The 11,407-nt window shown below is 47.6% G+C and overlaps 4 protein-coding genes across 4 annotated transcripts; 3 read left to right on the top strand and 1 right to left on the bottom strand.

Moving 5' to 3' along the window:
* Window positions 1-1,689, top strand: FPSE_07664 (uncharacterized protein; the record flags this gene model as incomplete). The annotated part of the gene is made up of 3 exons (XM_009260782.1): window positions 1-655; window positions 710-1,253; window positions 1,311-1,689. 3 exons carry the CDS (start codon window positions 1-3, stop codon window positions 1,687-1,689), a joined length of 1,578 nt encoding a protein of 525 aa, XP_009259057.1.
* Window positions 1,690-2,431: 742 nt separating this feature from the next.
* FPSE_07665 (uncharacterized protein) lies at window positions 2,432-3,133 on the top strand (the record flags this gene model as incomplete). The annotated part of the gene is made up of 1 exon (XM_009260783.1): window positions 2,432-3,133. The coding sequence occupies one exon, from the start codon at window positions 2,432-2,434 to the stop codon at window positions 3,131-3,133; it is 702 nt and encodes a 233-aa protein (XP_009259058.1).
* Window positions 3,134-3,490: 357 nt separating this feature from the next.
* Window positions 3,491-6,583, bottom strand: FPSE_07666 (uncharacterized protein; the record flags this gene model as incomplete). Its single annotated transcript, XM_009260784.1, has 3 exons — window positions 3,491-4,221; window positions 4,278-6,379; window positions 6,465-6,583. 3 exons carry the CDS (start codon window positions 6,581-6,583, stop codon window positions 3,491-3,493), a joined length of 2,952 nt encoding a protein of 983 aa, XP_009259059.1.
* A 2,293-nt stretch (window positions 6,584-8,876) lies between these two features.
* FPSE_07667 (uncharacterized protein) lies at window positions 8,877-9,571 on the top strand (the record flags this gene model as incomplete). The annotated part of the gene is made up of 2 exons (XM_009260785.1): window positions 8,877-9,277; window positions 9,340-9,571. The coding sequence occupies 2 exons, from the start codon at window positions 8,877-8,879 to the stop codon at window positions 9,569-9,571; spliced, it is 633 nt and encodes a 210-aa protein (XP_009259060.1).
* Window positions 9,572-11,407: the final 1,836 nt, after the last annotated feature.

The following is an 11,407-nucleotide window of genomic DNA, read 5'->3' as shown; positions in this document are numbered from 1 at the left end:
ATGGCTGGTGATATCACCACCAAAGCTGAGCTTGAACGGGCTCGCGCAGAAGAGATGGAACAAACAGGAGACAACATCGCCAGAGTTGATAGCATTCGTTCTGCCCATCCGGACAAACCGCATGAGGATGGTATTTACGCACAGGCTCTTGCACAATACCCAACCGACGACTCGATCGATCCAGTCTTGGAAAAGAAGGTTAGGAGGAAGCTGGACCGACTCATAATCCCCGTCCTTGGGGTTTGCTACTTCTTCTACTATGTCGACAAGACGACACTCTCATATGCTGCCATCTTTGGACTGAAGGATGACCTCAACTTGAAAGGAGATGAATACTCTTGGCTTTCGAGCAGTTTCTACTTTGGCTGGCTTGTTTGGGCTATTCCTTCCAACCTCCTGATGCAACGCAGTCCTCCTGGATACTACTTGGCCTTCAACATCTTTATGTGGGGTGCTCTTCTCATGACACAAGCTGCAGCAAACAATTTTGCTGGTCTTTTGGCTCTTCGAATCCTCTCTGGTGCATTTGAGGCTATTGCCGATCCAGCCTTTATGCTCATCACCTCGATGTATTTTACACGTGAGGAGCAGCCCAGTAGGATCTCAGCTTGGTATGCCTTCAATGGCGTAGGGGTTGCTGGTGGAGGTCTTATCGGTTAGTAAATGTTCCATTTGGGCTTTCTTGAGGGTTAGCTAACTGTCTTGCCAGGATATGCCATTGGTAACATCAACGGAGCACTGCAGTCCTGGAGATATGAATTCCTTGTCGTAGGTGCCTTTTGTTCAGCCTGGGCTATCGTCCTTGTTCTGCTACTACCGAACTCACCCCGTACTATTCGGGGTTTTTCTCACGACGAGAAGCTCGTCATGACCGCCCGAATGCGACGCAACCAAACAGGAATCGAGCAACGTACCATCAACTGGGGGCAAATCAAGGAAGCCTACCTTGACTACAAGACTTGGCTATTCACCCTGCTCGGCTTTGTGTCCAACGTTCCCAATGGCGGCATTTCCAACTTTTCGACGCTTGTCATTAAGGGACTTGGTTTCGATACTTTGCACACAGCTCTCTTGGGTATTCCTCAAGGTTCTCTTGTTGTCATCTGGATTGGTCTGGGTGCTCTGGCGAACAAGTACATGCCACCCAACAGCCGTACGCTTGTCAGCGCCATCTTTATGATCCCAACCATTGCTGGAGCACTTGGTTTTCTTCTTGCTCCTGCAGATGCATATGTCGGTCGTTTAATTTGCTTGTAAGTCTGCTTTATGTTCCTTGTCTGGGTTTTGGAAACTCATCTAAATCATCGCAGCTATCTTACTGGCTCCTATCAAGCATCCTTTGTTATTTGCCTGTCCCTCATCACCTCAAACACAGGTGGCCAGTCTAAGAAAATGATCGTTTCTGGAATGATCTGGTTTGGCGCCTGTATCGGTAACATTGCAAGTCCATTTTTCTATCGTTCCGAACAAGCGCCCTCATACCCTCTTGGTATTGGTTCACTCCTTGTCGCCAACTGCATAGAGTTTGTTCTCTTCTTTGTCTTCCGATACGCCTTTAAGTGGGAGAACAAGAAGAAAGAAAAGCAACGTGAGGCTTTGCGTGCAGCGGGCCATGACGTTACTACGAATGCAACCGCCTTCACAGACATGACGGACAAGGAGAATCCCAACTTTGAATATGTTTACTAGACCAGGTTATAACCTGCTTGAGGGTAATATCAAATAGTTAGATACAATAGTATACGTTACCCTTTTGATATAATGTAGCTGATCTTGAATGAAGACAAGCATGCATGTATATCGATCCTTGGCCACAGCAGCGTACTTCAGTCAACTCAAGCTTTCGAATGTGAAAGACCGACTTCACAGGAAAGTCTGGGACTATCTTGTTTCTCACGTTCCACTATATTTGGTTTTTCGTCTCCTCTGCCGAACCGGCAGTTTTCAAACAAGCTTACAGATTCAACCCCTAATCACCAAAGCGCCTGAGAGACAATGAATTGTTCCTATGTAGTGTCTTATACACTTTGTCTATTTATGGAGAAAGATGAGTGTTCTTGTTCAAAATTTTGTCATACGAGAACACATTTTATGAACACGCTCAAGTTCTTGGGCATAGTGTTCAAGTAACAAAGCAATTGTTAGTATTACAAAGGGCCATCGTATCAATAATCTCAGTAACAAGTTTCTCTTTCATCGTCCATGACCTTTTTGAAATCTTTGAACAACAAGATCCTTTGCTATTAAAGCTGTAAGACCTGCTGTTTGAAATCAAAACTTTCTCTCCCAAAAAAACTCATTCTCGCTCAACTTCGGGATATCACATCAACAACAAAAACTCACACGGTATCTATCACTCAAGATATCTCGTCTCAGGTAAGTATACCCCCGAACCCCCTTTTACTGACATTTCCCGCAGAAAAAAGCCATCATGTCTTCCATCGTCGACTGCACCCGGGAATGCTCGCAGCTTTTCTGGCTGTCTATGAGTTTGGGCGGGGTTTTGATCGGTTCCATAGCCCTCAATATTGGATTGCTGCACCGCGTTCGTCGATACCATGTCGAAGTAGGGGAACTCAAGCCAAGACTCAATAAGTTTCAAGATGCGTATCAAGACAGCAAGGTTGACAGAGCGGGACTACAGCGAGAGAGAAATCTGCTTGTCCAAGATCTGGAGAAGTGCCAACAAGCTTCCTATGACTGTTGGTGTGAACTAACCGCCGCCAATACGTTCTGCCGAGAGAACCACACCAGCCTTCATCGCCCAGAGCAGTCAGAGCAGCCGAAGCGCTCGGATACGTCTGGTCGGTCTGATTTCTCTTTCCAGCCTGAAGGTCCTGACGGCGACGGTCCAGAGAGTCGTGCTGAGTGGGCCAAGATGGGGCCTGCCAGGCGTGGAAAACCCAATCTGACGGCGCTTGCGAACGGAGAAGCGATTCATCATGTTGTCAATGGCCGTTATCAGGTCCCCCAGCAGATTCAGTTAGGAGATCTTACCCCGATCGATCATGGTACTGATGATACGCAGACATATAATTCTCTTTTGGAAGACTATGCTCAAGCGCCATGGGATCCCACTAAGGATCCGGATGCCCAGAATGATGCTCATGCTGGACATGGACAACGGGGATGAAACTGCTGCCAGATCCAAGTGATCCAGTACTGGTTCTCATCCAACCTCCTTTTTCTTCGTTTTTAGGTCTTTTGGGTTAAATGACCAGCGTGATTGCTGGTCTTGGATGCGAGGGTATAGTTGCAAGTGCAACTGGTAGCTGACTATCTAGGTAAGTGCTGAATGAAAACCCAATTTCAAAAATATGATTTTGTACAATACGTGACGATGTTGATTGTCAGCTGGACGGCTGAAACAGTGAATGCTTAGACATTGGTAGATTAATCCAGAATCCCATTGGTATCTAATCGTAAAATAATTGACCATTTTTCCCGTCCAAAGAGGTAGCCCTTGTTAGCTACAATTCACAGCCCCATTTTAGAAAAACTTGCTCTTCAGACCTCCCAGTATAACATTCTTCTTTTGCTTGTTCAAGTATTTGTTCACATCATCTGCCCACCCAGCACTGTTGTTCTGCAGATTTTCCATGTTGTCGCCCATCATGTTCAACTTTTCCGTTCTTTCGTTAAGCTGCCGTGTTAGATAATCTCCCCATCCTTCCTGGCTGCCTGAACCGGCAGCTGGAGCCGGTTCGCCTGCTCGAGCCGCACGTTGCTCGGCAGCTGCTGCGTCCATCATTCGCTTGCTGGGTGGCCTATCTGGTCCACCGACGAGAAGGTCGAGATCAGCAGGAGTGATATGCTGGCTACCCGAGATCCATTGCATATTTGAAATAGTTGGACGAGGTGGGCACTCAAGCTTGGGGTTGATCATAGTATCCGGAGATTGCTGCGGCCCCTTTCCTGCTCCCCAAACATGTATGACGGCCAACTCGCTGGGTCCTGACCAAGCGAAGATATCACCAGTTTGTGTTACAGTGGAGTTGGTGGTCCTCGTCACGTCTATCATAGGAAGATCGGCCTTTCCGATGTCCTTGAGAGCGGGGATCGAGAAAGCTCGAGCAGTTCGATCGCCGAACAAACCAACTACAGCGAAGCCCTGTAGTTCAGTTTCCGCCACGCAAGCAGCATCACATAGGATGTCATCAAACTCTTTCGATGCGCCCTTGGAATTGGCGGGTTTGAAGATTCGGATTTCCGTTTGTGTGACTAAATAATGGTCAGTTTTTCATTTCCAAGATTGCCATAGTAATAAGTAAACATACCTGCGACGAGTACACCGTTGACCTGGCGTCCTTCTCTTAGGCCTGCCACGATCGGACCGGTGGCAAGGGCAGGCTTGCCTGTATCAGCTTCAATTGGGCTTAGCGAGATAATCTTTCCATCGAATGCTACGACACCTGCGGGTTGCGCAGAATATGTGCCGTCCTGACTTGGCAGAATTTTGAGGGTGATGACTTTGCCCAAGTTTGTTCCCACAAAGCAGCAAATACTTGAGTATTTATCCTCGTCCAAAGTCATGACACTGAACTCAATCACGACTGGCCACTCCTTCGGCGGCTCTGCAGAACTGTGGCCCTTCAAAAAGGAAGCTCTCTTATCCTGCTTGGCAAAGTCTGTCATGGGTGCCTGGAAAATGATCGAGGGCCCTCGAAGATCAATCAAGGTGAGGAATCCAAGCTCTGAGCCCACGGCGACAAAGCCAACATTTGACACCTGCACAGCAGTAATGGGCCCCATCATCATCTCGTAGAGAACAAGCGGTTGTAGGCCTTCCTTCAGTCCTGGTTCAGCTCGTGAGCTGATATCCGTAAGCCCCTTGGGATTGGGGTCGAGTTCCGGCATGGTATCTTTGCCAAAGAAACGGTTCTGTCCCCAGCGGTAAACAATGGCTTCTCCTGTGCGTGTTCCAACAACGAACTCCCCTGTGCTGGTAGCCATGTTCATGCAAGTGATCTCGACGTCTTCATATCGATCGAGTGCTCGGGCGACATCGACTTGGAGCTGAGTTCCATTCTCGATTTCGTCGGCATGTCCAGAATCCCAAATTCTGATGGTGCTATCGGCATGGGCAGCTTGGATGATGGTTCGTTCTTCAAATCTCTTTCGAGGTCGCGGTGCTTCGGCGCCTCCCTTGAGAAGCGGTTCACCTTGGTTACGCTTCTCGAACATGGACAGCCATCGAGGGCGTTCTAAAGCAGAGACATTGACCTTGGTTACGAATGGATGAACAAAAGAAACAGACGGATGAAGCTGATTGGTGGGACTAATTGGGTAGCCGGAAGGGAAACTCAAGGTGATGAGTTCTCCTGAGGACAGAAGCGCGAGGACGGCGATTGGATCCTGTGCGCCGCCGAAATGAGGAGAGAACCGTGGAATGAGGAGGAAATTGATGGCTTGGGCACCAGAGGGGAGTTGGAGAAGAGACTGTCGCTTTCCACGACAGTAAGTTGCGAGGATTTGCCATGTCGATGTCGCATAAACAGGTGTTTGTCCTAGATCAACAAATGTGAGACCTTTGAGCGATGCATCCATGCGTTGCCCACCCGCAATTAGCAGACCGCTATCGTCGCAGTTTTCCTTGCAGCACCATGCAATTTTAGTAATGGGCTCAGACAGAGCTGGCACGGATGTGGCGGATGAGGGCTGGTCAACATCAAAGTCGGTCAAGGTCCTCGCCATGACGACCTTTTCGGCCTTTGGGTCCCAAAAGACCAAGCTTCCATCGTCATGGACGGTGAGGACAAACGTGCCGGATGGATGCCACAGCGCATGTGTAAGTCGTGGCTTTCGGACAGTCTCAACAGCTACACCATTGCCTCCCGGGGCGCCTGCAGGAACAACGTACTCGTAATAGTTGACAGCCTTGGCTTGCTTAAACGAGTAGACGACAGCACCATGGGTGTAACCCAGCAGGAGCTTGCCAACATCTCTCGGGTGGAGTGACATGGTTATAAGGTTGGAAGTGGCTGCGCCGGGGTTCCTTTCCTTCCAGAAATTGGGTAGTCTGAATGCGCGCGCCAAGTTTCCTCTGTCCAAGTCAAAGGCCATGATGTCTCCGTTGTACAGGCCGATAAAGGCCCAATCAAGCATAGGATCAGTGACCAAGGAGACGACCTGGCCAGCGACAACCATGGCGGCGACGCGCTCGCCGGTATCGATGTCCCATATTCCCAGCTCGTTTTTCGCGTCGACAGTGACAAGGCGGTTGGACGAGAATTGCACGATCTGGAATGATGTGGATCGGGGGGGCTCGAGTATCTTGTGCACACGTCGCTGTCCGAAGATGTAGACCTTGCCGGGGCCGAACTTGCTTTCACCGGTTCCAATGGCGAGGAGGGATTGGACTGGGTCGTATGCGTAACAGCTGTAAAAGGGCAGGGTCAGCTGGGTCTATTCATTTGGGACATGACGATGGTGGGAAGTTGGGAGATGATGATGCGCTTAGCTACCTGATTTGAGAGTTGATGCCATAACGAGCCTGATCATCGGGCATGAAGAGTTCGGGTCTGATGCTCGCTGATAGGTCATTCTGCATGCCCGCCTGCTTGCTGCGGAGGAAGGCCGCCATCTTTGATGTGTACGTCGCCTTTGACGATGGCGATGACTAGACTGGCTGATTATACGAGGATGCTATAGAATTCACTAATGGAGTGTATTTTAGAGCTTGAAGCTCTCTTCTCTTACTTTGGAGGGAAGAGAAGAGAAAAGATGGAGGATGAAGAAGAAAGAGGAAGAAGGGGACTCTTTTTGGTGGGGTTTGCGTTTGCGCGGGCACTCCATGGTAGTGCAGTTGCACTGTAACTTCCCAGTCCAAGATCCCCAAGAACCCAAGACCCTTGGCAACGGCAACGTCATCCCGTCCTATCACCGTGCGGGATACGATGAGCCGCCGTTGATACTGTGACGTGCCTATTAAAACGTCTTTGGTAGCTCCGTCGTGCGACACTCTAGAGTTATTCTTTTCGTTAGGCGCTTGGAATGAAGCGTACTTTGCGCAGTGTAACTCGGTATCAGCCTGAACCGCCGAGACATCATTTACAAGTCAGGGCCCAATCCTGCAAGACAGCAGTAGCAGGTACAGTATATCTCGAGGTGGTTAGCCAATAAGCTCGACCCACGGCCAAGACCGCACCGCCCCAAAGCCCAAAACAGGTGATTACAGCAACTGATTCGGGCGCTGCCCTCTGTCCGCGCGTTCTGTGTTGTACAGTAGGGTACAGTACTAACTATTAGTGTTTATTTACTGGCTGTTCCGTAGTCGCGATTAATTAGGTAGTAGTCCAGGACGCACAGATCAAGTTACATATAAAAACATCACGAGATCTATTCTGAGACTTCATAAGGCCTGAATGCATTAACACATTAACAAACCTGCACTAAGACCATTTTATGCAAACTGTAGTGTACCTTTTTTTTTTTTTTTTTTACTTTGGCAGCGGGACGTTCCTTGCTTGCCGTCGGGTTCTTGCATAGTTCCGGAGACTCCAAGAATTAGCGCCAAACTAATGACTTGGGATTTTGTTATTATTTAGAGTATAGTTCGCCAATCCATAGTGCATTTGATGGAATTTAATATTTAGTTGACTTACTCTATAGCTAAATAACCTGAAGATAACTCTAACAATTTAGACTTGCGTAAGGTTAAAGTGCTTGCGGTAGTTTAGACTGATGATGGTCCTCGAGAGAAACATCACAATAACCCTTGTAACTCCTTGGCCTGTGAAGAATTGTTGAGTTTGATTTTTTTGATGGGAATGATTCATCTGTATCCGGTCTTGAGTAATGACATGACTCCACCCAAGGGTCCTGGTCTATATCTCGGTAGTGGTTGACACATTGTCGATCTTCTTCAACGTTTGTTTGATTTCGAGTCCACTTGAACTCAATGACTGCCGAGTGACATGTACAGTAATACGTCACAGTGTCTCGGTCTTGCCAGCTGAAGTGTCTCGGATGATGACTGCTGTCCATAATTTGGGATCGTGTATGCCTGATATTGAGTGCATCGTGTTCGATGGCCAACGAACTGCTGACGATTGTTTAGATTGAACCCAATACTACAGTACAACACAGCACTAACATGGCAATTAAACGAAAAGAGTCCACGTGGGCCTAGGCGAGAAGATGACCTATGCATAGGTAGGTATTGTAGGGCCATCTCCCAACCCACACTTGTCACTATCGATGCCCAGTGAATCCTGCCTAAGCTGAAACCGGTGTCGATGCAAGTTGGAGCGCTGTATATTCTGTATAGAAATTCCAGAAGCAGACGAGGCTTGCACTTTATCATTGGCCGCAGTTCACCGTTGGGTTCTGCTGTGGCTCTACAATTGGCTCCTTGGGACGACGTGTCGTATGCGTTGGGCATTGCTTGCAGCTTAGCCCGCCTGACAGCCCCTCCCCAAATATCTCCTCACTCTCTGACGTGGGCCTCTCAAAAGCCTCTTGTTTGGCCGCCGGCCTTGCAGTACACAATCTATCGACCCCGTATCATAAGCACCAGAACCAGGCTCGCTAACCACCTAGCGGGCCGCCTTTTGCGGTCTCGTCTCGTCCTGCCCCTGCAGTCTGCAGAAAGAATTGGACGGGTAGCATGACATAGTATCATGCTGGGCTGGCTTGCTTCATCTCCAGAGCCCTACTGAGGGCTACCTACATGACATACTACACATTCAGTTTGACCATGAAGCACCCTTCGGGTATCGGCTGCCCGCAGGTTGGGCATTGAGATATGGAACATATAGATACGGGGGCGACTTTCATTGCTTCTGTCTACTCCCGCTAATGGATACCGACAACCGATCGACACAGCACTACTACCATACCAAAGACAAAGAGCAGCACTTGTTTAATTCTCCGACATGAGTCTCTACAGCCACGGGCTATCTGCCGACCAACTCCGCCACTCAGACTCAGATTCTGACTCCCGCTACCACCCTTGGGCTGGCTCATCTTCTTCCAGCTACTACAACGAGCCAACATCATCAGATCCTCGTTACCACGCCTTTGGTAGCTACTACGCCGGCCAATCAAGCTCCAACTCAAACTACTCCTACAGCCTAGGAGGGTACTCTGAGTCTCAGCAATCTGATGACCATCCACACATGTGGCAGTCTCAGGAATACAATGGTGCACCACCATCTTCCTCTTCGGTTGCCACCTCAAGTCCGCCCAACTTGCAAGACGATGGTTACGGCAATGACCAGAACGCTTGCAAGTGTGGCAAGTGCGGCAAGTCTTTCAGACGCCCATCTGACCTCGCGTAAGCTCCCACCCAGTTCCATCTCTGTCAGAAATATCCATCAATAACTAACCGCCCTACAGAAAACACCAAAAGTACCATGACAAGCACTTCTCATGTCTCTATGAGCAATGTAGTGCTGCTTTCGCTACTCAGAAAGATTTGACCCGACACATGCGCACACATCGCAAAGGCGAGGGCTTCCAATGCAAGGTGGATGGATGCCGCAAGGCCATGTCAGGCCATGTCTACTCACGAAAGGACAACTTTGACCGACATATGCGGACAGCACATCCAGAACATCCGCAAATCTGAGAGGCAAACAGAGACTCTCCAGCATACGACAGAGGCACTTGAGGTGCCGGAAAAAATACTTAGAAGCTAAAGAAGAGCTTGACGACAACAGGGGCAAGGCGTATTATCGTTTGAGATTAGGAGCATGTGTTTGAGTAGGAAGTCTAACGGACAATTTCATTTGTTATATTGTATGAGGAATATTAAGATAGAATCCTCCCACAAATGGCGTGCGGAAAATAGTTTTGGCATGGGTATTATGTAAATTACAAGATTTGGATTCTATTGTATTGACTGAACCTTGATGACTACTGTTTTTGATTTATTCACAAACTCTCATAGGGATAAATAAGCTAATGTGAAGTTAACTGCACAGCTGTCTGTTTGTATAGAATTGCGAAGTCTGTTAGCATGTCAAGTATAGACCTTCGAAACATACCACTTGATAATACAACGAGCATCACTGGTAATGGCTCCTGGCTATGCATTGAGTTTTTCAAACATTCGCAAGCTGAAGAGAGTTAATCTGTAAGTAAAATCAAACGTTGTCCCATTAAGATGATTGGTGCGGCTCTTATTTCAAACGGTAGACGTTGCCACTATCGTTTTGTTGGTGAGGTTAAACGAGTGCATCTCCAAATATCAAAGGAAACTCCTATTTTCAACTAATAATTATAATTATAAAGATAGAACAATGCAGTATTTGACTCTCATTTCTTTTCCGAGTCTTTTGCAAACTTTAATGGTGCTCTGGTGCTTTAATATTCCAGGATAGGTAGTTATGAAAGGCAAAGGACTGATATAGAGTTTCGTAATTGGTGAAGCCTTGTGGCCTCGTATTGAAATTCCATACTGTTTTTACTTCTATTGCTGAGTTTCTGGGGTAGTGCTGTTATTATAAGCATCTCCTTTTCCAACTTAGAGGCATGACTCGCCAACAGACGAAAGACTAAGTAGGTATAAGGCAACTCACGAACAATAACTTGCGAGACACCTTCCCTCTTAGTAGGTACGAGCAATGAAGATGACAGCAGTATCCTAGAAATTACATGAGCTATATGATTTTGAGAAATGAAAACATAATTGTTAGGTTGGAAGGGCTAGTAATTTGAATCTTGAATTCGAATTCCAGTAAGCATCCTCTAGTCACAACTTGATAACCAACATACTAGATAGTCTAAACCCCACAAATCAACTGTCCTGCAGACATGATTGTAATTTAGGCAGCGAAATTTCAGGATGATATAGCTAAAGGACTTGTATTCCTGATCTGTGTATGGATCAGGACAAGAAAGGGCAGCAGTTTGTGTGATGCCAGGGTACCCTGTACTTGAGCAGATATTCAACATATCCCGAGCTGGGACCTAGTATGATACATACAGTGCGCGTCACCGTTGTTTCCTGGGTATCCAGAGTCTCAGAACTTGCGTGTACTACATTAGGGGTGTCAGATATGCCGGACTCTGCCATGTGACAATCGCTGACAGGAACGCAAACTACATGAATTACACAAGATGGCCCGTGGTTCTGAAACAAATCTGCTTGTCTCTCCCTGTCACGTTGATAATCCAAAGCCACATACGAGTCAACTAAGCGACCGGTGAGCCAGACTATCGCCCAAGTTGGCAATGTGGACATGCTCTTCCTATTTCAATGAGGCTCAATTAAGCCACGAAACAAAGCTTAGCTTACGATTAACCAATTTAGCTTGATTCGAGTCGATCATAAAAACTAACGCATCAGGCTAAGACATGGGGTTCCTGGGACGCGAGATAAGATGATGGTTTTTCGGTTAGGACACCGCCTCTGGCTAATAGAGAAGCCTGCTTGGCTTTTAAGTGGCATGCATAAAAAGCA

Source organism: Fusarium pseudograminearum, chromosome 1 (assembly GCF_000303195.2).
Source record: "Fusarium pseudograminearum CS3096 chromosome 1, whole genome shotgun sequence".
NCBI lineage: Eukaryota > Fungi > Ascomycota > Sordariomycetes > Hypocreales > Nectriaceae > Fusarium > Fusarium pseudograminearum.
This window is presented reverse-complemented; position numbering and strand designations above follow the sequence as displayed.